This window comes from Lissotriton vulgaris, chromosome 5 (assembly GCF_964263255.1).
Source record: "Lissotriton vulgaris chromosome 5, aLisVul1.2, whole genome shotgun sequence".
In the NCBI taxonomy this organism is placed as follows: domain Eukaryota; kingdom Metazoa; phylum Chordata; class Amphibia; order Caudata; family Salamandridae; genus Lissotriton; species Lissotriton vulgaris.
Window position 1 is genome coordinate 1,511,471,046 of NC_141693.1, and position 25,997 is coordinate 1,511,497,042.

A 25,997-nucleotide genomic window follows, 5' to 3' on the forward strand; every position below is an offset into this window, starting at 1 on the left:
TTTATGAGGCATTAGTGAGTCTCAATGCATTACAGTCGATATGAAATGTATATATAATGCATTAATGATTTGCAATGGTATATATTGATTGATATTTCCTTTGTTTGCACAGAATTTCGAGCCCCTGAAGAAGGGCCTAGAGCCCGAAATGCATTGGGCATGTATCTAGAACAATGATATAAAACGTTTGGATGTGATTACAATGAAAAGAAAATGAAAATATAACCTAAAAGAACTTGGAATAAAACTTTATTTTGTATTACACAAATTACATCAGACTTACAATTTCTTTATTGAGTGCGTTTGGGGACGTTACCCTCGTTCAGGATAATGCTACAGTGAGTTCTAGACTGTACCCAGGTTCTGCAATGGCAGGCCAGAGTAACACTTTATCGGCTGTTTGCGTGGGTGGCACAATCCAGTGCTGCAGCCCACCAACAGCATTTGATTTATAGGCCCTGGAACTCGCAGTGCACTTTACTAGGGACTGACACAGAAATCAAATAAATCAATCATGGAAAATACCAATTCAAAACACAGTTTATACAGAGAGCATATGCACTTTAGCACTGATTAGAAATGGTAAAGTGCCCAGAGTCCTAAAACCAACACAAACAGGTCAGGGAAAAATAGGAGCAAAAAGTTCGGGGATAACCCTGCAAAAAGGGAAATTTCCAAAAGTGGGATAGAAAAAGTATGGGAGGGTGGTCTCTAAAATTGGCGTAATTAAAGGTGTGGCTTAAACTCATAAACTAAATGTCTGTCATTTCGATGATGTGCCTCCCAAAGGTATTTTGGTTCCTCTCTGAGCAGTCTATCATTGCATCTAAATAAATAATACAATTGACATACATCTAAAACCAGACAGTGCTATTGGCTTTGTTAACGGCTGTTAGTTATTTAAGATAAATAACAATAATGATTTGTTATAAATAATTTAGCAAAGAAATGTGACACTGTGAATTAAACATGGCTAAGGCCTGTGGAAGGGGTTGTAGTTTTCAGAGTATCTCAATCACTCGCTATATGTTCACTCTATGTTAGACACGTACACCCTTTTACTCTCCACATATTGTCCATCTGCATCTTACACCTCATCTTCTTCCTCTTCAGCACCCTCTTTTCACTCTCTCCTCAAAGCGCTTTCTCTCATCACCTTCACTTCACCACCTCCACTGTGACAATGCACCAACTCACGTGTAAGTACTGCATTTTCTTTGCACTTTCACCTTGTCAATATCTTAACAACTGTGTACCTCCTTCACACACATTTGCACAAAATCACAACTGCTACTTGAATATGTTACGATTGCTCTGTGTGCTCTGTAGTGAGGCCAAGTAATGGAGGACCATGTATGCTAAACACTTTTTTCCCACTTACAGGCTCTGTGAGAAACTTGCACTACGTTCACCCACAACTCCGGAATTCTCAATCGTAGCCCTTTATAAACACCTGGAGGTCACTCACTACAAAGTATGCACTTTACAAGAGTAATATGCTACATTGCAACAGCATTGACCCATCCATTAGGACGGGCCAATGCTCCAATACTCCAGTTTAGAGTGTGCATGTCACTTTGGCTGGCTGTCTTGCAACGGCCAGCCTGGCATGCACACTTTAAACTTTTAAGCTGGGGGGAGAGCAGACAGAGGCCCCTAGTGTCTGAGGGAGAGTTGAGGCAGCCCACTCCAAATCATCCTGGCACTGCCCGCATGCTACATTATCGGCAGCATGAGAGCAGCGTCTGGATTGGTGCGGAGAATTCCTGCAGACCAGCGCCCACAGACTGGAAGCACGGGGAGTGGAGGCCCAGAGGAGGTGAGCCAGCGCATGCAGTGGATAAGTGCATTTAAAAAAATATTAATCTTATGACCCACTGACAAGCACTGTAAGAAACTCACACTGCCTTTAGCCTCAAGTCTAGAGCTCTGAGTCATGGCTCTTTAGAAACACAGTTTATAACGAGCTATGATTGACAGGTTTGGTGTTGACCTTAAAGGTATTGCTGGTCAGGAGTTGCCCTACCAATTATTCAGGGTAACAGCCACCACTGCATGACAAAAGGCATACAGAATCACAACATATTGGAAATAGCTAACACTCTTGGGAATGCAAGATTAAGTAAAACATGGGAAATATAAACAGGAACTAAATCACTGCCATCATTGTTCAGAAATGTTTTGCCACCAAAGTTAAGGACATGATTAAAGGGTCTGATAAGGACCTGTTTCAATGTCTGGTTGTAATTACTACAGAGTCTGAGCTCCGGAGGGTTCTGGTCCACTTAAAGCCCTGGGTATCTCATTCCTGAGGGTGGGTGAAGTGAATTACCAAACCCTCAAATTCTGGAAACGCTACCCTTTGTATATGTTTGTATTGCACTTTAAATTTGTATACTGCTTCACATCATGGTGCAGGTTGTTGAAGTGCATTATCAGATGTGCAGCAAGCTTGATTGAAAGTGTGTTGTGTTTGATGTGAACCCGCTTTGTTACTGTGCAAGAGTGACCAGAGAGGTGTTGTGCTTCTCTTGTGGTGCATTGCTTATTGGTCTGACATGGGGAAGAAGTATGATAGACAGATAGTAACATGGCAGTTATAATATTCTCTGCAGGACAGGGATGGCTCTAGAGCTGGTAGCGCCCAGTGTGACAATCTTTTTTTAGCACACACCACCCCCATGACATTCTCCTCAGATTCACTCACTATCACCTGGCAAAAGGGCACCTTATCTCGCCCCTATCTTGCATACCTTTCATTTGTTTTAAAGCGTTCCATTCAGCTGTACACTTTAAATACAGATCTGTTCTTTGCAGCAGGCATATAAACCCTCTATGGTACTTTATGGTGAGTCAAATCTGACACTTGACACAACTCCGAACTCTCTATCTAGTAGGAAAATGAATCACAGGAGTTATCTTGACATTTCTATTGCTGCCTGAAACCTGGATGCACAAGTAACTCTGCATCCGCTGGTTTTAAATCATAAGTTATTGCTAAACATAGCACCCCTACTTGAGGTCAGTGTCCCCCCACCAGGTCAACCTTCAGTGCAGCCACACCAGTCACACTGCACTAAAACCGGCCCTGGATCAGGTCCTATCATAGGTGTGTGTTTTTTGTTTATGGCTTTCAGTCTACATGCAGTGCTGACTGCAGCTCTTGGTTGACCATTGTTTAAGGCTTGGGAGAGTAGGAGGGAAAGACAGGCAGACACAGGGGAAAAGAAATGGCAACAGCAGGAGCTCTATCTGGACGATCTGTATTACACACTCCCTCGCTGTGATTATGATTATGACATGTTTGTATTGATTCACACACATCCCACCACTCCTCAGAGAACTCCACTGGCGGCCAATACACAAATGCTGGCAATTCAAACTCCCCCAGCATGCATACATGGCACAGCACAACATAGGAACAACATACCTCAACTGCTGCTTTCACTTCCAACAACCAACCAGACTACTACGCTCAGCCTCACTCTCCCTCGCACACACACCCCGTTTCTGCAAAAGCAGAATGGGTGGCCTAGCCTTCTCCTACATAGCACCCAAAGCAAGGAACGACCTCCGTCCACACATCAGGGCCTCGTTGGTCCACAAGAGCTTGCAGACCTAGCTTTTCAACTAACCTCCACCAGATGACCTACACACCTGCTCCAGTGCCTGGATACCCTCCGAGTGATAAGTTGCGCTCCACAAATCCAACTAACATAACATCCAGGTTGGTAGGATGGTCAGAACCTGCAGGGATGGACCACAGTACAGTATTCCAAGGTGCCTGCTATTTGTGGCAGATCTATTTGGCCATTAACTGCTGTTCATTTTTAACTAAGTAAATTAGTTTAGGTGGGTTGGTTGAGGTTTTCTGATGCTGCAGCAGTTGCGGTCTGTTATGACTGTTCTACCAAGGCCACTAGGGTGTGTAGATGTTATGTAGTCTGCAGTAATTACAATCAGCTGTCATAAAACACAATTGCAATCATTCGTAGGCAGTTTGTGTGCCACTGTTGTCCAGCCTGCATCGTTTACACTGGTATACACGACACCAATGAACCAGAAGGCTCTGGCAGCAGGAAAATACCTTGAGTATTCCCTTTCCATTGTAACAGTGTTTACGGGACAGCAAACCTGCCGTGGCTGTAATGTGTGCGCCAACACAACAGTGAGTATGACCTTACACCACGGTATAAGGACCTCTGACGCATCTTGCAAGCTGTGACCGGCCAATTTGGAAGCCCACCCGCTCTCCTGCTTTTTGGTTCATTATTCGTGGTCTCTTAGGACGACCACAAAGAGAGAGTACTTGGCAGAATGTCTGTGGGTCTTGGGAAGTGAAGTCGGGGTCCCCACTTTGGTCAGTTGCAGGTGGCAGGTTTGATGTGTCTCCAGTTCCATTTTAAGGATTTCTTGGGGAACCTGACATTCTCAGTTGGCAAGACCAAGGCCTCATTCAAAACATTTTTTGCCCCTGCATGGGCCTGGGGTGGGGGTGGATCGTTTTTAGCTCACTGGATGGGAGCACATGAACCTGGACTAAGAGTCCAACTTTGGGAAGCCAAGAGAAAGAAAAGTAGGTCTGTTCTGTCTGGGATGGGGAGCTAAGGAACTATCCCCAGAGAGTAGTTGTTGAGAGCGGCATGGGTATGAGACGGTATTAATATTTCTACAGAATGGCAAATATATTTGGGTTTAGGCTAGTCAGGTGAGTAGGTTACCAAGCGGGAAATGCTTGGAAGCAACCTGTGAGGCCTGGTCTGTGCAACGGAGACCCCCAGAAACAAGATGCGTATACTCTGAGAGGATTTACACACCATTCGCGAGACTAAAGTTGGATTTGCACTGTAGATATTTTTTGTAAGACAAGAAGCACTTGAGACGTGCGTGTTTTTCAATAACAACGTCCTGCAGATGATTTCCTGTCTCTCGTTTCTTCCTGTCAGACTTGCTGCTGAATCATGGTGACCAGCAACTTGGCCCTATCTATCATCAGAGGGCTGCGTGCACTGGGGCAGATGAGGCCCTTCTAATTATGGATACTGAAGTACCACGCGCACGTTCTAAAACAAGGTTCATTATTTCATTTATTAATGCCATCATTTTAGATTTTCCTCCAAAATGCCACTAAAATCACGTGAGGCCACCTCAGAGTGCATAGCTGCTGAATGCAATGTGGGCGTTCAAACTGTGATAGGGAGAAGAAACCGAACCAAGATTTTAGAAAACCGTATTTCAAAAGTGTTCCTGATCATTACAGTTTAGATCTGAGGCGTCAAATAGATCTATTACTCACAAATACGGAGTGGGTTGTAGTTTAGCCCATTCAACCATTGGCTTTGTTAAACCAGCCTCTTTCAGCCATTGGTTGGAGACTTTGCCAATCCTGTCTTAGAGTATTAACCTCTCACCAAATGCTGTTGGCGGTTTAAATGTATCTTTCCGCACCCAATCGTGTTTTTGAATTGAACTGCAAGAGGCACTAATTTACAACTATTTCCATGTCTGTTCACTCCATCTGGCTCCATCCCAACTGCCTCGCTCTAATATTTGAACAGTGCATGCCTTAGCATATAAAACTTAGACCTATCGGCTTTGCCAATGCTTGTTCTTTGTAGTTCTACAAATAATGAATCCATATGAAGACTGAACAATGATCTTTAAAACCCCCACCCTAAAGCGTTGGCCTGCTTGTTTTCTAGCAAAACGAAATAAAATAAACCGTCGTCCTATTTACAGTGTGTGCAGGACCATCAATATTAAGTACATCTTGTTCTCCTAAATTATATTGAAAGCCTCATTGTGTTACCTAAAAGCTTTTTTATGATCACGGATTTTAAGAAGCATCTCTCCGAGGGTCGCTGCCTTGGGAAAGGCCTGGCTAGGACATCAGCTGGTTAGAATGGAAGCAATCACGGTCATGTGTGGGAAGCCTGTGTGGCCCTGAGATTTTTATTTGACATATTAGTACGTTGTTTGTCTCAAAGTTCTATTTTGCAAGTCCTACCCATATTTCTTTTCACTTTATTCACGCCAGATAACGTGATTTAATTTTACATTGTGCCTAGACACAAAGCAAAACAGTGCACTTAGAAAAGCATTGTATGAAGTGACTTCCAAAATCAGTGGATTCCATTTTTTTTTTACGAGTCAGACTATTGGAAGGGAGGGAAGCTCGGGTGCTCCCGCGTCGACAGTGGCAGCTGCACTTGAAGCTCATGATTATTGTTGCCGTTTGGGGAGTGAACCCGAGCCTGGCGGTGGATTTCTCAAGCGATTTTTCAAGCGTGTTGCTGTAGAAGTGAAGGCAGGAAAGATCAGACAATATACCCCTGGAGCAGGCAGCATTTCTACGCCAGTCCTTGAGGGCCTCGGCTCATAGAAGCAGCCAGCCATGGGCCAGAGGGAGCTGAGACCCTCTCCCACTCTGGTGGAGGCAGGGGGCTTCCAAAGGGAGGCGCAGCACACCAAAGGGGTCCATCAAGTCATCGTCACCCAACACAAGACCCCCAATATCTCAGGTCGACCCATCTGGGTCCTCATTCTCTTCCACAACAGATCTGTACCAACGATGCCAATGACACTTCAATGTCAACAGACCACCTAGGTCTCCCCTGCAATGAAAAGCAACATGGGATCGGCTGCGTCTGACTCTGGATCTACCCGGGTTTACCAATTGTCATCCTTCCCGGTTGTTTTGATAAAGTGTTCCAGGAAAGTTCTGCAGCCTGAGGATAATCGCTGCAGGCCTTGCACCGAGAGCAGGAAGGATGTGGGCAGCGAGCTGGAGCCGCTGCCCATCCTAAGGAGGCCGAGAAGCATCCACTCACCAGACCCCAGCTCTGGAAGATGCGAGGTGCCGCCCTCCTCCTTATCATGCTCTGGGCTCCAGGTAAGCAGGGGCAGGTTGCTGATAGGGAAAGGGGCCGGAAGGTCGTTAGCTCACAGCTTCACCTGACCCCGCGGTGCTTAATTTGGGCCGGTGGGGGCCACCAGCACTCATCCTTGGGGACCGTTACCAAGAAAAAGAGAAGGAAAAATAAACAAAATGGAAAGACTGAGGAAGAGAAAGATGGAAACATTGTCACAAAGGGAGAGCGTAGGAACCTGTAAGAGTGAGATACAGGGATAGGGAGTGTGTGGTAGTGGATTAAAGAGGCATGAAGTGGATTCATGAAGATTCAGCGTTGGCATTCAGCGCTCCCACATTTAATTACACCGAGTGGTTCTAAATTTGAGATGGTGATTTTTTGGGACCGGCACTTATTTTTCTGTGTCTGCCGTTTAGGGCGAGCAAGAGAGAAAAGGCACACGAAGCAGAAAGACGGATGAAGAGAAAGACGCAATAAATCATCATAAAGGGGGAAAGCAGGAACCTGCATGAGTGAGATAAAGGGACAAGGTGTCTGGAAGTGTATTAAAGAGGCATGAGGTGGATTTAGGACTGTGCAGCCCTGGTATTCAGGCACTGACATTCAATTGCACCTGCTCACCAGTACTCTTTCTTGTACAAATTAAGCACTGGATACCATCATAACTTGTCAGCGCTCTGAGAAACTGTAAGATGCATGGTTCCTTTGCATAATTGGTGTCTGTGGATGCATTTATTTATTTATTTATTTATTGATGCAGACTTGTATAGTGCATGAAATAATGTCAGTAAAGGACACAACTGGTTAATTTTCTGCAGAAAATGCGCAGACTCCTAAAATCTGACTGAGAAGAAAAGCAGAATTCCAGTCTCTTTCATATTTCAACAATATTCTTTATGCGATTTCTAGAGTTTGCTTCACAATAACATGCAAAAAAATGTTTAATCAAAGTCACAACATCTGCAGCTAGGAACCATAATGAAATATATTTGTAAACTGGAGGGGTTTGATTGACACTGCATCAGGGAGATAGAGGAAAATATGTATATTTTTACGGCGGTGGCATGACTGTATTAGTGTAGAATTGCAAGAGCAGGGGAATTTAATAGGTTATTGACAAAGTGTCACAATCACGACAGAAACTAACCAGTTTGAAAATGTGGATTGTCCCTCTCAGCACTGAATATGGCTTTTTACAAGTCGAATCTTTATTTATTATCACTGAAGTAGCGGTATACGTGTTTTTCTGTCTAGAAAATGTTATCCATTTACTTGATAGACATGACTTTTTATGCTTCAGTTGTAGCTAAGTGTAGTTAATGAAAGAAGAGGGCTTAACCAAAATTACCTCCTCACCTCAATGGGAGGCCATCCTTAAGTGATTAAGTGAAATTGAGATTTATAAAGTGCACTACTACCCGTAGGTGTCTAGGCGCTGAACTCACAGTGGCCAGGAAAGGTTGTGTGTGAAACCAGAACATAATGTGTGGGCCTATAAGAAGAACAATGTAAATACAGTACTAGCTATTAAACACAGTGGCGGCCGGTAAGTTTTGGAGGGAAGGGCAGACAGGACACACTCTCATGAACACGCACACATACATATAACACTCAAAGCAATGCCTGCACCCGTACGCACACACGCACACAAACACATCCATTCACAACACTCTTCACCAAACATTCATACATACACATACTCATGCACACACACAAACACATCCATTTACAAATATCTTCATCAAACATTCATACATACACGTACACAAACGCTTTCAAACATATCCATTCACAACACTCTTCACCAAACATACATGCATGCACCTACACAAACACATCTATTTACAACACTCTTCACCAAACATTCATGCATACATGCACTAACGCTTTCAAACACATCCATTCACAATACTCTTCACCAAACATTCATACATACGTACATGCACGCACACAAACACATCTATTCACAACACTCTTCACCAAACATTCATACATATATGCATGTACGCACACAAACACACCCATTCACAATACTCTTCACCAAACATTCATACATACATGCATGGACGTACACAAACACATCCATTCTCAACACTCTTCACCAAACATTCATACATACATGCATGCACGCACACAAAAACATCCATTTACAACACTCTTCACCAAACATTCATACATACATGCATGCACGCACACAAACACATCCATTCACAACACTCTTCACCAAACATTTATACATGCAAGCATGCACGCAACAAAATCATCCATTTACAACACTCTTCACTAAACATTCATACATACACACAGGCACGCACCAAACATTTTAAAAGAAAATCAAACACTTACCTGCAGCCAGCTCTGCCTTTGAGGTTCGAGGAGGCTTGGGACTGCAGTCTTTCCTCATTGGCAGACCGTAGGTCAGCCAATGAGGGAAGGTAGCAGTCCCAACGTCATCACAGAGTGGGATGGGGTCAGTGAGACTGCTGACCACACCCCATTCTGTGATGAAGTGCCACTGATTGACACTCAACCCTTGGCATTTAAGGGCTTAAAACTGGAGCACCTTGGTGCGAGGCAATCAGTGACGTTACCCCTCGTCATTGAGGGGAAGGCTTCAGGGACCTTTGCTAAGTTGAGGACGTCACACCCACAGGATCTGTGACTTCCTCAGTCCAGCAAAGTTCAGCTCAGGCAGCCAGGAGCCTACTCTAAATGCACATGTCGGGCTCCTGGCTGCTTGAACTGAAAGTGAACTGTGTCTGTCAGGCTGATCTTTGTGCAGCCTGACAGGCACTGTTGATGAGGAGCGAAAGGTGGTGGGGCTTGGCCCCTCAGACCCAATGGACCGGCCGATCCTGATTAAAAATCCATGTTTTGAGAGCCTTGCGAAAGATAAACAGATTTCCTGTGATTTTGAACTTAAAAGGCATCAAGTTCCAAAGTTTGGCGGTAGCCACTGCAAAACTCTTGCCTATTCAATTGTCTCTCTTAATTTTAGGTACGAGCAAATTGGCCTGGGAAGACCAATTCCATCAGGATGACACAGGATAGAGGAGGTTCCATGATCTTGGTGCTGTTGGATTTATCCGCTGCCTTCGATACGGTTTCACATGACATTCTTCTCGGTCGTCTGCAGAAGGTGGGAATAGGCGGCTCGGCTCTGGCCTGGCTGGAAAGCTTTCTCTTGGGACGATCACAAACCGTCTAGTTGGGCTCCCATTATTCGAGCTCTAGGAAGCTCACTAAGGGGGTCCCTCAGGGCTCATGCCTTAGCCCCACACTTTTTTAATGTGTGTGTGGCCCCCTTGGCAGATATTGTAAGAGAATATGGCTTCACCCCAGTATCGTATGCTGACAATACCCAGCTTTTGTTTCCCTTCCATACCATGACACCGGCAATTAAACATGCATTTGCCACCGGTATGAGAGCAGTATGTGACTGGATGACCTCCAATTGCTTACAATGTAATGTGAGCAAGACGGAGGTCGTGCTTTTTGGAGAAGCCCCCCTCCTATGGTCGCCTGAGTGGTGGCCCACGGACTTAGGAGCTGCTCCTTGCCCTAAGCAGATAGTGAAAAATCTGGGAGTGCGGCTTGACCAAGCATTATTACTAAAGGAACATGTGAATCTGGTGGCGGGAACCTGCTTCAGGACTATTGGGCTCCTGAGGCGTGTGTTCCCATTCCTGGATGATTGTTATAGGAAAACACTGGTTCAGACATTGGTCGTCAGTAGATTGGACTACTGCAATGGACTGCTCCTCTCAGCCAACGAGGAGCAATTGAGCCGTTTGCAGGTGGTCCAGAATACGGCGGCCAGATTAGACCTTGACGCTCCTAATAGGTCCCCGTCCTGCCCTCTTCTGTATAAACTCCACTGGCTACCCACCTGCCAGAGAATTGAGTTTAAAATCGGTTGTGTAATTCACAGATGCCTCTGTGGATCTGGTCCAAAATATTTGGCTGAATTATTTCAGCCTTATATTCCGACTCGCTCCTTGCGATCTAGCAATCTATTATTGCTGCAGATTCCAAGGATTAAGAAGGCAAAACAAGGAGGTTGTGCTTTGTCTTATAAGGCCCCACTCTCTGGAACACTCTGACCCTAACCTTAAGACAAATCACCAATCTCCATGCCTTTAAGAAATCCTTGAAAACTCATCTGTTTCCTGCTGTGTAAGATCTAGGGCTCCTATGACTATGGTTTGATCTGGCATCTTGGAAGATCTCAAATGCGCGGAGATACCTCTTGGGGTCGATTCCGGCGCTATATAAGAAACAAAATAAATAAATAAGAAGATCTTAAAATCCTGGGAGGGGTGTAGCATTGAAAGAGCTGTCTGATGGATTCTGGGCCATCAAGATGAAGAGCCTTAAAAGCTATGCACAGACACTTGAAAATTACTCTCTTTTTCACCGGGAACTAGTGAAGTAAGGGGTGGCATTGGAAGACCGACTGATGTTTTGGTAACCCTAGAAGCAATCTAGCCGCCGCATTTTGAACCATTTAAAGTTTATGCATTGCTTTTTATGGGCAGTCAAGAAAAGCCCATTGCAATCGTCAGGTTTAGAAAGGACTAATGCAGTGATCACTGCTTTGCGAAGGTCCAGTGTAGTGTAGTTCCTATATTCCCAATAGGCTCTGCACATTGGAATAACATATCCTATAGATGTGACGTAGGACTTATGTCTACTAGGTCTCTATCGAATATGTTAGACTTAATTGTGAGTGCCAGATAGCTCAGAGGTCACTAGAAACTTTCTCGAATAAACAAGAAGGGATTCGTTTCTGACAACCGCATAAACATGACAACTTTGTTTCCCAAAGAATAAAACTGATCTTCAGAGTCGTGGAAACAATAGATAGATATTTTACTCAGTCAATCGTGCATGCTTCGTTTCATCAGAGGTGCAGAGAAATAGAGATACTGGCGTTTTCAATAAAATGGTTTATTGAACAGCCTTCTTGCTCAGACAAGTAAAATGGACTGCTACAATCATAATACTGGTTGCAAAGTATAATGCGTACAGTAAGAAGAGTATTATAAAATAATATTGTAAAAGCATTGTATGGTTCCTAGACCATAGATAAATACATACATAAATAACAATGGCTAAAAGTACTCAACTGGTGCTTCTAAAATGCGCCAACCCCAATGTGCCTAACCTAAGTCTACTACGAGGGAAGAAGTAAGTGAGGTGTAGCATAGATTTAGTTTTTCTTTGCCAAGAATCTAACCAAGATGTCTCTTAGGGTCTAATCAGCTCCGTACCTTGGTTTTAGAATGAAGGAGGTCTGGTATCTCTGTCTCGGGACTTGATTTCCCAACAGCCCGCAAGGGGAGCTTGGAAACACTGGAGCTGGATTCTCAGCGAGAGAATGGACAGCTTCTCTATCAGTGCGTCAGCTGGAGGATCGGCTTCCTTCGCCACTTGCTGTAGCGAGCTGCGTCGGGCAAGTAGATAGTCGAGCTGCTCCAAACCACCGTGTGTTTGCTAGGGCAAGTGTAGGAATATTTATACCTTGAAGGTGCCTAGTTTGACGGAAAGTCGGACATAATAACGTCATCAAAGAACCCCAAGGGAATGGAAGTTCTTTGAAAACGTCATGATTTCTAGGACAAATCAATATTCAAGTAAGAGGATGTCCCTGACTGCTGAAGCTGAGTTTTCCAAGCAATCATTGCCGCTTTTTGGAACTAGTGGAAGTAGCCATGCCTGTGTATGGACTGGTTTGGTTATGTCTAAATTTTGGGTATGATTTCTATGTCTATATAAGGGCAATGTGAATTATACCTATATAACGGCATGAATCGGTAAATTTTGTTCGGATCCTAAAATGCCATACAACACCCTCTCCACTTTATTTTGTTCGATATTACTAAATTCTAAGCATTTAAAACATATCTAATGCATGATGTGTTATAAATCCCTCCCAAAATACATAAAATGCATTTGAAATGGCTGCACATGAAAGATGAGCATATGCGCTGTACGCATTTTAAAAAAAGCAAAGCATGTAGTGTGTCATGGAAAATGCTTATCAGAATGAATCATGAAATTACATTTATGAAATGGCTCTTAAATACAGAAGAAAAGTTGAGACCATTCCATGACAGAATATACTGTTTAGGTTGTGGACAAGGTCAAATATTGTCATTTGGAAGTGTTTCAAAGAATTTTTGTTCTCTAAGAATAGTTCTACTTTAAGCAGATTACTTTGTGTCCAAAAAAAAGTTCAATTTTGAAAAAAGTCAAATCGCAAAAAAAAAAAATGGAGTTCTAAAGTGGGAAGTTTTGATGTGAAAAGTGAAGGTCGAATACAGAGTCCCATTGAATGCTGTGTGCTAACTTCAAAAGTCATTCTCGTTGTTTGGAGAAAACATCAAGGGCCATATGTATTAAGAAGTCATTTTGCGATTCTCAAATAGCGATTTTTTGTGAATCGCTATTTGAGAATCGCAAAATGCTATGTATGTAGGATTTGCAATATATTTTGCGAATCCAACATATTCCTTAATTGCGAATCGCAAATTGCGATTCACAATTAAGGAACACCTCCCCATTCATTCCTATGGGCCTAGAGGCCCATAGGAATGAATGGGAAGACATTCTCAATTTGCGATTAGCAATTAGCGAATCGCAAATTGAGAATGTAATTTCAAGGGTGCAGGGGTGTCCAAAGGACACCCTGTTGCACCCCTGAAATATGCATGGGTGCACATATGGCGCACGTACATGCCCTAAGGGCTTTGAAAAATGCAAAAAAGTGCATTTTTCAAGGAAATTGCACATTACCACCAACTTGAAGTTGGTGGTAATTTGCAACTCCTTAAGGCCAATTAGCATTTTTCTTATGCTTCTTACATTGCATTTAGCACCCGTTACAATGGGTTGGAGTACACTTAGGGTGCACCTGCAGTCCACAAAATGTTGTCCTCTGCTCATGACGCATGCAGGAAAGTTCCCAAGTCAAGTCAAGTCAAGTCAAGAGATTTATATAGCGCGCTACATACCCATAGGGTCTCAAGGCGCTAGAGGAAGGGTGGGGAATTACTTGTCGAATATCCAAGTTTTAAGTTGTTTTCTGAATGCTAGGTGGTTCTGAGTAAGGCGAAGGTGAGTGGGAAGTGAGTTCCAGGTTTTAGCTGCCAGGTAGGAGAAGGATCTACCTCCCATGGTGGTTTTGTTGATGCGAGGTACAGTGGCAAGGGCTTGGTTGGAGGATCGTAGCTGACGGGAGGGGGTGTAGAAGGACAGTCGTGTGTTGAGGCATTCAGGTCCAAGTTCGTAAAGTGCTTTGTGTGCGTGGGTTAGGAGGCGGAAAGTAATCCTCTTATTTACGGGGAGCCAGTGGAGGTTTTTCAGGTGACCAGAGATGTGTTCTTTACGCGGGATGTCTAGTATGAGCCTGGCTGAAGCGTTCTGGATGCGTTGGAGTTTTTTCTGGAGTTTTGCGGTGGTACCGGCGTATAGTGTGTTTCCGTAGTCCAGGCGGCTCGTAACCAGTGCGTGGGTGACCTTTTTTCTAGTTTCGGTGGGGATCCAGCGAAATGTTTTTTTGAGCATGCGAAGAATGTTGAAGCAAGATGATGAAACGGCGTTGACTTGTCTGGTCATCGATAGTGAGGAGTCCAGGATGACGCCCAGGTTCCGTGCGTGGTCCGTCGGGATGGGTGCTTTTCCAAGGGCTTCTGGCCACCAAGAGTCATCCCAGGCGGAGGGGGAGGTGCCTAAGATGAGGACTTCTGTTTTGTCTGAGTTCAGTTTCAGACGGCTGTGCTTCATCCACTCGGCTACTTCTTTCATTCCTTCGTGTAAGTTGGTTTTGGTGGTGCTAGGGTCTTTGGTGAGTGATAGGATCAGTTGAGTGTCATCCGCGTAGGAGATGATGTTGAGATTGTGTTGGCGAGCGATGGCCGCAAGGGGGCTCATGTATACGTTGAAGAGGGTGGGGCTGAGTGACGATCCTTGTGGCACGCCGCAGATGACTTCAGAGGCCTCTGACTTGAATGGTGGGAGGCGGACTCTCTGGGTTCTTCCGGTGAGGAACGAGGTGATCCATTCCAGTGCTTTTCCTTGGATTCCTACATTTCTGAGGCGCTGTAGAAGGGTGCTATGACAGACTGTGTCGAAGGCAGCGGAGAGGTCGAGGAGGATGAGGGCGACTGTGTCTCCATTGTCCAGTAGAGTTCGAATGTCGTCTGTTGCTGCGATAAGTGCGGTCTCAGTGCTGTGTTTGGCTCGAAAGCCGGACTGTGAGGGGTCGAGGGATTTGTTGGTTTCGAGGAAGGAGGCGAGTTGGTTGTTGACAGCTTTCTCGATGACTTTGGCCGGAAATGGAAGAAGCGAGATGGGGCAGTAGTTTTTGAGTTCGGTGGGGTCAGCTGTGGGTTTTTTCAGAAGGGCGCTGAGTTCTGCGTGTTTCCAGCTTTCCGGGAAGGTGGCGGAGTTGAGGGAGCAGTTGATGACGTCTCGGAGGTGTGGTGCTATGATGGAGTCTGCTTTGTTGAAGATGTGGTGAGGGCATGGGTCAGTTGGGGATCCTGAGTGGATGGAGTTCATCAGGCGGATGGTGTCCTCAGTGGAGATTGGGTTCCAGTCATTAAGGATGTTCAAGGGGGGTGAAGGTCCTGCAGAAGGTTGGGTGGGTTGGTCTTTGGGTCGGTTGTCGAAGCTGTTGTGGATGTCTGCGATTTTGCTGTGGAAGAAGGAAGCTAGGGAGTCGCAGAGGGCTTGGGAGGGGGTGATGTCGTTGGAGTTGGCTGATGGGTCGGTAAATTCTTTGACGATGTTGAATAATTCCTTGCTGTTGTGGCCGTTGTTATCTAGACGGTCTTTGAATGCGGCTTTCTTGGCAGACCGGATTAGTTGGTGGTGTATGCGGGTGGCGTTTTTGAAGGCGTCCCTGGTGCTGGTGTTTGGGTCTTTTTTCCAGGCCTTCTCGAGGGAGCGACAGTGTTTCTTCGATTTCTTAAGATCATCGTTGAACCAGGAGGCGTTTTTGCTGCCTGGTTTGCTTTGATGTTTTTTCAACGGTGCTAGGATGTCGGCGCTGTTGGATATCCATTGGGTGAGGTTAATGGCTGCTTGGTCGGGGTTTGAGGAGTGGGCGGGGGGGTTTAGAAGAAGCGATGAGGAGATCTGGTCGATGGTGATTTTGTTCCAGTTTCTTCGCATGGTGGGTTGAGGATGGTTGTGGATTGTGGTCTTATTGTAGGTGAAGTGAACGCAGCTGTGGTCCGTCCAGTGAAGAGCTGTGGTGTGACTGAAGGAGACATGTTTGCTGGAAGTGAAGATAGGGTCGAGTGTGTGACCTGCAATGTGGGTGGGGGTAGTGACCAGTTGTTTGAGTCCGAGGTTGGCGAGATTGTCCAGAAGGGTGGTGGCGCTGCTGTCGTTGCTCTTTTCCAGGTGAAAATTGAGGTCTCCCAATAGAATGTAGTCCTCGGAGGGGAGGGCGTGTGGGGTGATAGAGTCAGTGATGTCGTCACTGAATTGTGCACGGGGTCCTGGAGGCCGGTAGAGGAGGGTGCCTCTGAGTGTGGTCTTGGGGTCGGTCTGGATCTGGAAGTGAAGGTGCTCGGCGCTGGCAAGGTTGACGTCTGAGCTGGTTGAGATGCGGATGGAGTTCTTATGGACGATAGCGATGCCTCCTCCTGTTCTTGTATCCTTCCGGGATGGCAATGGCGATGTCTGGGGCTGAAGAGGCATTCATCCATGTTTCTGTTAGGAAGGCGACGTCCGGTGAGATGGTGTCGAGTAGATTCCAGAGGTCGATGGCGTGTCTGTGGACCGAGCGGGTGTTGAGCAGGATGCATTTTAGGTGGTTGGTGTCAGGTCTCTGATTGTTGTTGGTGGATGAGGAGCTGGTTTTGGTGCCGTCGAACTTGCAGGAGTTGCAAGAGAAGGGTCCATGGGTGAGTCCAGGAGCGGCTTGGACGCAGTTGGGGGAGCGGCCGGGGTTAAGGGCTAGGAGGGTGGAGGCGTCGTAAGTAATGCGGGAGGGCTGGGCATTGCGAGGGCCAGGGGGTCTGGCGCTGGGCGCGGTCCAGGCGTAGACGGGCTCTCCTTTGGCGCACCTTCGGCGCGACCGCTGCGCGTGGACGCTGCGCGAATCTACAACTGTCATAAGTGGATGGAGAGGGGCGAGGGGTGGTCAGCTGGGAGGCGGGAGCTGGGCGGGGACTGGTCGGGGAAGGCACAGGAAGCAAACAACAACAACAACAGCAATCACAAAATGGCCTCAGCCGATATCTGACCGGAATGGGGCACAGGAATCGAATAGCGCGATCTTAATAATAAAGGCACCGGTGAGATCAGGCAGACAATAGTAACAGCAGCGCTACAATATTCTAGATGCCAGGTGATTAATAGCAGCGTTGTTATGCAGGGTAGCGCTAAGACACACTAATGCACAGCGAGGTTCCTTCCTTAAGGCAGATCAATTTACACTCTGTGGGTACTTGCGGAAGAGCGAGGTGGGGAAGCAGAGGCACTTCAGCAGGCAGGCGGAGCGGGGAGCAGCGTCTGGAGCGACCGTGTCTGCAATTCCTTATTTTGCACGCAGATTATTTTGATACATACCATTTAGCAAAAATGCATTTGCAAAGGCCGAAATTCTGAGAATTTTGGTGGTTGATACATATGGCCCCAAATCTTCTAAGCTGGCAAAAAAATCGTCTGCCACAGTAGGTGAAAGTTGGACCACTTCATTAAGTAAACCGACTGCACAAAAATATGAAGCATCGCCGTCAGCGTTAGCCGCATTAGCAATGAACGTCGGAGATGGAGATGGTACCTGTGTGCCTGTCGATCCACGTATCTCACCATCAGCAGATTGCGTTTGTGAGATCTCATTGAATGCCGTCATCAGGATTGGTAGCCGCTGGGGACAACACGATGCATGGGCCGTTACCGAACCAAGCAGTGTATCAACATCCGTTGGCAGTGCTGATGTAAGTGTTAGACAGACGTCCAACATGCATTTTTCTCCACAAAGCAGGCATCGTAGAACAGGTAAGATGCAATCTTGCCAGATTGGTCGGAATGATAGGAACCATGTGGTATTCAGGTCACTTAGACGAGCCAGGCCCAGGATCTGTATCATGCGCATACGACACTTCATTGCCAGGAGAGTGTTCTCAATGGTAATCTGGGTGTCGTTGCTGACCGGACTTGCCATATCGGAGCAGAAGGAACAAGAATAGTATTCCTGCTACGAGTGCCAAAATGAGAGGCAGGCCGCCAAACACAGAGTGCCGAAGTTTGGAAAAATGCAGAGGACTGCTTCAAAAGGGGCTAACAGTCCTGAAACAAGCATTTACAATGCAATGGTTTCGCCTTTTGAAAAGTTTGAGCTATTGGCATTGGAAATGACATCATTTTTATTTATGTGCTGGTTTTAAAAATAAATAAATAAATGGCATTGTCATTTACAATGCTAATAGCCTAATCTCTCGCAAATGCGAGACCTATAGCATTTGCAATGCAATAGGTTGCGTATTTACGTGTTTGAGCTAATGATATTGCAGATAACAATGCGTTTTATTTAAGTTTCAAAAACCAAAACATAACTAAAAGGTCTCTCACACTGCTGTCTCTCACACACTGCTGCCTATCACACACCATGCTCTCCCACACACCATGCTCTCCCTAGAACACTCACACTGCTGTCTCTCCCACACACACACACACATGCAGAGAGCGACACACACGCACATACAGAGAGCCACACACATACATACAGAGAGACACACACGCACAGCCACACACACTCACACACACACACACATACATACAGAGAGCCACACACACAGAGCCACACACACCCACCCGCCACACACACACACACACACACACACACACACACCCTCACACACACACACACACACACACACACGCACACAAACACACACACACAGCCACACACACACACAGCCACACACACACACAGCCACACACAGCCACACACAGCCACAGCCACACACAGCCACACACACACACAGCCACACACAGCCACACACACACACACAGCCACAGTTTTCAGTAAGCTTTGATCCTTTTGAGTTAGAAACAATTTATCTACAGATTATGCGCCAGATGAGGGATAATTATGCAAAATAAAGCAGAAGCAGCAAACACAGCATTGCATAATTCCAGTGGCCCTCCCCATGACCTACTATTATATTTGAACTCAAACTTTTTGATGGCTTCCCCCATCAACAACACTTTGCAAAAAATAGGCTCAACTAATATGCAATGTTACATGCAAGCCTGCAAGTCCCAGAATGCAACAAGCTGTTAACGAAAGGGTCATGACTGGCTAAGGTGTACCGTGGCAAGGGTCCCCTATGCGGGCCTCCCACCCTACAACCCGGGCTGCTTACGAGGCCTTTGATACTTGGAGTGGTCTGTACCAGTACTATTCAACAGGTGCAGATACTAGACGGGCCACTGTCCATTAATATGTATGAGGGTGCACCCAGAGGCGCAAATAGAGCCAAATTACGGGGGGGGGGGGTCTGAACCTTTAATCAGTAGACCGAGTGATCCATCCTCAGATATAGCGGCACCAGAGGCGCCCTGAGCAGGAACATGTGGAGATCAGAGGGGCTGAGCTGCCTACACACCATCCCTGCGCTGCAGGGTGTGCTTGTTGTGGTCTGATGTGGGGGAGGAGAGTGAGCAAATGACACATGGTGCATGTAAGAGGCATTGAGGCATTATGTCAACCCCTCGCCTAGAAACCGGGCTGTGTCCTCAAGTCTCACTATTTTCAGGCGTGTGTATGGACGCTATGGACAGAGCACTCAGACACACGTTAATAAACACATCATGGATGCATGCGCGGCAGCCACCGCCCCGCAGTGCCCCCGTGCCTTACTTGCTGACGGGCGGCATCTTCATCTCCATTCTGGGCTCCGCTGGTGGCAGGGCGGCGGGGATCGCTGGGTGCCTCCAGCACCATGCCAGCAGCTGCCGCCCCCTGCTCCTGCGGCTGCCTCTCCAGCTCCTCACTCCATCCCCGTCGCGGTGGCACCCCCGGGCCCGTGCGTCTCAATAATCCTGTCCCCGCGCTGTCACCGCAGAAACCCGCTCCGTCGCGGCCGGAACACGGTGCTCCAGCACTGGGCTTTCCTCCTTTCTGCGCTCTCAGAGCCTGATTCCTCGCTCACTGCATCCTCCTTTTCCCGAGCTGGTGCCTCTCTCGCTGCCTCCTCCTCGGTGCAGTGCAGAGGTGGGTAAGGAAGTGCAGAGGGGGGACACCAGGACTTCCCTCAGGAAGGGGGAGGGGGCGCTGAGGCGGAGAGCGGCTTTGCGGGAAGCTACCTGCGCGCCCCTTGCACGGATCCGCCGCCTGTGGCCTTTTGTAGTACAAGCCTTATTATTACCAGCGACAAGGCGTGTGTTCTGCCGCATCTCGCGTTACATATCCACACCGAGAGCGGCTTGCTGAAGACGGTGGCTCCCTCTGCTTGTGGAAGGTTTTAAACCATTTCTGACTGGCGCAAAGAGGGACATACTTTGGAGAGGATAATAAGATGGCCATTGTGACGGGAAGGTCGTGTGCTCTGTCATTCACAATAACAATGTCCTGGTGAGGTCAGTGGGAAATCGAACCCTTTCATTCTTTTCTGTCATAAAAAATACCCTTTTTGGCTTTTGTGTCAAGTCTATTCATTTTGTTGAGCTTCACACGATACTCCTGATCTTATGTGGCTTTTTCCAGTTTGCCGAGGCAAAGACTACAGGGGAGCAGGAACGGCACACGGTCAACGGGAGGGGGGGGCGGGAACGGCACACGGACAGCGGGGGGGGGGCGGTAACGGCACACGGACAGCGGGAAGGGGGGGCGGGAACGGCACACGGACAGCGGGAAGGGGGGGGCAGGAACGGGCACTCACCTGGACTTCTTCCGGCGGCGTTCGGCCTGGAATGAAGAAAGAAACATTAAAAAAAAAAAAAAAAAACAACACGCCCACCGCCGAGATGACGAGCACAGAGGGGCGGAGAGGGAAAAAATTGCAGGAACGCCGACGAATCTGGTCCGGCCATGACGGACAGATCTCTGTTCCAATGGCTAGCCTCCATTTATGGAGCTAGCCAATGGAACAGAGGGCGGGACTAAGCAGTACACTGTAGAGACATTAGATTTCTCCTGGGGGTGGAGCTAAAGCTCAGTGCCCCAGGCAAAACCTAAAAACTGTCTTAAATACATGAACAATACCACTGGTATCAGACATGTTTAAGATACCACCTAACATTTCTACGAAATTTATCAGACAGTTAGTGGATAAAAGGGCATGTATCTCTGCAGAGGACCTTGCATCTTGTAGTTCATACGTCACTTTGGACGAGGTCAGTGGCACAGTTTTTTGTAAAAGAATGGCTTTCATTCTGCTTAAAGTATCAATTTGAATAGAATAGATGTTCAGTGAAGGCCATAGCATCGACTCCCTGTCTGTCTTAGTTTTAGGAAACAATACTTGCATACAACAAGTGATTCTGGCTGACACTGTTACGAGATAGGCTATTCCTGGCATCATTCCACAACAGCTGTGATAATTCAACATTATGTAGCTCCCGTTAGAAAGCTGCTTAAGAATTGGATCTATCACTGCTGCTGGAGAACCTTGCTGGTGGCAGGATAAGTTGTTCGAAGAACCTTCACAGGCTCCATGTAAATGAATGCCTTGGAATAAAAGTGTACCGCTTGGTGCGCTTTTGCATTGTGTACCACTAAGAAATACTTCTTTTCCCCCACTCCAACATCTGTGTGTGTATTGTAATTCCCAGGTTGACTTTATGTATTCCTTACCCAACCTTTCATACACGGCAACTGGTATATGTTTCAAACAGTATTGAAAGTTGAAAATTGTGACAGGCAGAGTGATTATCCTGTGTATTATCCATTCTGTTGCAGGCTTTTCTGAAACATTAATGGTAATCTTTCCAGTTTTTCCAGTTTTTCAAATCTCAGCACTGTATAGTCTGCTCCTCTTTGTGCCAAAGTGATGTGTTTATCTGTAAGGTTAAATACAGAAAACAGTGACGTGGTGTTGATTAGACGCCATGGCACATATCCAGAACAAAGATTTTGTAACTTCCAGCCTAAAAGCATTATAGAATGTAATTGTGACTGTCCATGCTGTAGCATGAGCAAGTCCTGTTCGATTATGTCAATGGCAGATGATACTATGCTGTCCAAAGAATAAATTCTGGATGACAGGGACGTTAACCCATTGTCAACTACAGAGAGTGCTTTCTCTAAATTAATACAATCAATTTCTCGTATTCTTTCTGAAGTCTCTGCCTGTGTCACTTTCCAAGCTTCATTATAAATGACATATATACCTGTGTATATGAAACGTTTATGACGTCGTTTTGCCGGACCTGATAAGAAGTCCCTTAAATCAACACCATCTTTAAGTAAAGATAAGTGTTGTTTTACCACTGTAAGTGTATATTTTTGTAGCCACTCAAGGCTCAGTTTTCCTACACTTTATGTTGTTACTATCCCTGTATGTTGTCTCTGAACATATCTTGGATCTGGCCTAGTTACTGTAAACCCTTGTGTCTTGTTCAGGAATCTATCTTGACAATTATTCGTGTCTGTGGGCCAGATTAACCATTTTTTCCATTCAGGATCAGTTCTGTTTTTTAGAAGAATAAATGCTACGTCGACCCCTCCCTCTGAAGTGTTTTTGCCATCATGTGTAGGTGTAGGTATGGACGGTTTGTTCAAATCTTTTATCTTGGCCAGACCAAGGCAGGATGTCTGTTGAACAGTGTCATTCAAAAACATTATTTGTTCAGGGATAATGCAGGCTCGAAATAAAGCTTCTATTTCCTGCACTTGCCAGTCTTTTGAGCCCAGACAGTTTTTGTTTCTATGTTGTCACTCCAAAAGTCGAAACCTAATGAGGACAGCTGGGCATAAAAGGCTGCTGAATAAATTTGCTTTGTATTGGTTAATATACTTTTAATTCCTGTCTTATTAACATTTGTAAAGTAAAACGTTTCCGGATTTGTGGTATTAAAACCTGAGAAGTATGGAAATATTTCATAGAATGTTTTTGAGCTACCTTTTGGTGGCGTTGGACAATGTTCCCATTGATTGTAAGTATAAATATTCCTAGGGTTTGCAGATTTGTGCAAGTAATGATGACCATAGTGATTATAACAATACACTTGTGCATAATCTGAAGAACCTTCTAAGTATTCATGTTTTGTAAATTTAGCAGACATCTCCTAATCTGACATCATATTATTAAGAGTCTCCAAGTCACAATCATCAGAAAACGTGCTGGGTGAAACAAAGTCACTCAAGGAAACCTTAAATTGATGTAGAATCTTCAACTGCTCTGCCGGACCGTGAATATCATAATCAGTTCTGTCCTATGCTATTTCACCAGGTATAGGGATGGCTGTGATGTTTACTGATGTCAAGTCTCTTTGTTCACGATGAGATGATTTGTGTGGCTTCAGGAGCAAGTTGATGTTCCTACTTGCTGTGTCCATTTTACTATATTTTCCATTTATCAGCATTCCCAAAGTTAATACCATGATTAGCCAAAGAAGGAGAAAAGTACGCCTATTACAATCAAAAATTCAACCCAGGGTGAAATTAGATACGTTTTTTCAATTTGTCGAATAAGTTCTGTTACTTGATCTTTAAAGTTTAATTTGCTATCGTCGTTTCAGGCTCACTGGGATCCTCAGGAAACGTATCAAAGTCGATGAAATAGCCAGAGGCAGTTCTGTCAATTGTTGGAATTGCATCAGGAATATTTGAAATCACTGGCGCTACCGGATCCTTTGTCATATTAGTGTAATCAGATGCTACATCATTGTAGACAGGAGTGTCTTGACGAACTGTTATTTAGGTCTCAAGAGGCACAAGTTCCATCGCTTTATTGCTTAGTCCTTCTTTTCTTACTGCAAATTCTTCAAACATGATGAGTCTTTCAGTTTGAACCTCTTGGATAGTAGCAATATTTGGTCTTCTGCTACATCTTTGTAGTCCACTGGGCCTACTACTTATTATCCGCCACATGATGTGGTTTGACCAGGTCGATGGATACGAACCTGTTCTCCATTCTTCCAGCAAGGGGCAGCAGTAACGCTGTTCTTGATCCGTGGATTGCTAGCACAGGTACTGGTTTTCTGTAAGAAGGCCCAAATTCCTTCTTATCCGCGATCTTTTCTCTGACTAGATCCCCAATCTTTGGAATCCAGACAGGCCTTGCTGGGACGGGTGGTTCTCCGTCAGTGGTCGTTGGCTTCTGTATTGTGTTGCTTTGCCTTCTCCTTTTCTCGTTTAAGTCCTGCAAAACAGCCAAACGGTCTTTGAAATCAAAGGGTTTTCGTTCCATCACTGAAGTGTGACGATTGATGTCCTGGACAAGCATTCTAGTACCAAAAAGGATTTCATATGGAGTGATTCCACCCAGAGAATTTCTTGACAGATTATTTAAACTATGTTGGACACTTATTAGATGTTTTACCCACCCGATTCGAATACCTTAGCTGTTATAGATTGCTTTATGTCCCGTTTTTTTCTTTCCACTACAGAATTTCCCTCAGGATGGAATGGACTCGAATACCGCAATGCAACACCCAAATTGGCCATGGCCTCCTTGCAAGCTTTGGAGCTAGACGCAGGACCCTGGTCAGAATGTAGCGTGCCGATTGCGTATGTGCTGATAAAGACTCGCAAATCTTTTATAACAGTTTGGGCGTCAGCCAAGCGCTAAGGCCACATCCAACTGAATCTTGAACATGAATCCACTGGGACCTTGATATATTTGTAGTTGCCATCCCTCTGTAAGGGACCACAGTGGTCCAGGTAAACACATGCTAATGGTTTATCTGAAATTAAAAAGGGTGTCTGCGCCGGGCGTTTCACTTTTGAAACTTTCCTTTTCTGGCAGATTTCACATTCCAAAACATAATTTCTGGTCTGTTTCCTCATGCACGGCCACAGTATCTTTGTTTTAATAATGACACTGTGGCAGAAACACTTGCGTGTGCAGAGGCAAGCCCTTCATGCGCTGCTAAAATTAGTCCTAATCTATGTTCCATGTTTGGAACTACTCTATCCCCCATTCCAGGGATTTGAGCAAAAGGAACATTATTTACATCAGTTATATATGTGTACTTGAGTGGAAAGCCTTTTGGTAATGTTTTACCGCTGTCCATGTTGGAAGTGGCGACAGCCTGCATTATTTCGCAGTCTATTTTTGTTTTTGAACGAGTGATTGCAGCTACGGAAGCAGTTTGCACAGCTTTATTTCCAGCTTCATCAGCCAATGAATTCCCTGCAATGTGAACGCCATCACGCTAATGACTTAATGTATGGATCACGTGAGTCTTTTATAGTTCTTTCTGTAATTGAACTACTTGTTCCCGAAGCAACGTATGCTTGTTTGTGCCACCTTTTGCATCTTTGAAACTGTTTTGAACCCAGTTCTGCAAGTATTCATTGTAAGACTGGACGCAGTACTACGAATCGCACACTATGAGTGTGGGGAATTCGCGATCAGTATTCTCAAGAGCCATCTTGAAAGCCTGTAGTTCAGCTCGCTGAGCTGTACAGCCTCCGAGAGATTCTGTTTTTGTGACCATAGGTCGTAATTTACCATTTCCCCAGCGACCTTTAACAATCGCTAACGCAGCACCATAAGCTTGTTTAGCCCCAATTGCGCGCTGTGCTGATCGGTCTGTATAAATTATACATTCGTACTGTTCTAGAGGCAGAATTTCAGTCGGCAGTGGACATTCCTGTTCGCATTGTAAAAATTCTTGAGTTTTCAATTGGGGGTCAAAAACGTATTCAACGTCTGTTGCAGCAAGTGTTAACCCATTGTATCCATCTTGGATGTAAAGCCTTACCATTCGGGATGCTTGCTTTTGTTACCGCCTCTAGGGCAGGTACCGGAGTAACCACCATTATAAGTTTAGCTGTGCGAGGGCTCTCTCTTTTGCTACTGCAGTTTGAACCGCTGTCAGAATTTTTGCTGTTGAAGTGAATTTCATTTCAGCTTGTCTGTACAAGTGTGATTTGTAAGCAATTGGTACTTTTTCACCTTCATTAAAGGTTAAGTACGTGAATCCGCATCT

General features: G+C 45.5%; 1 protein-coding gene and 1 long non-coding RNA gene across 2 annotated transcripts in view; one reads left to right on the forward strand and one right to left on the reverse strand.

Moving 5' to 3' along the window:
- Nucleotides 1-25,997, reverse strand: part of LOC147712883 (uncharacterized) — a 190,239-nt gene that overhangs the window by 155,849 nt on the left and 8,393 nt on the right. The window lies entirely within an intron of this gene.
- Nucleotides 6,836-25,997, forward strand: part of LOC147712885 (polymeric immunoglobulin receptor-like) — a 306,547-nt gene continuing 287,385 nt past the window's right edge. The window contains exon 1 of the mRNA XM_086923545.1: nucleotides 6,836-6,892. Within this exon, the coding sequence (XP_086779671.1) occupies nucleotides 6,850-6,892 (43 nt within the window). The 5' untranslated portion in view covers nucleotides 6,836-6,849. The remainder of the gene's footprint in view (nucleotides 6,893-25,997) is intronic.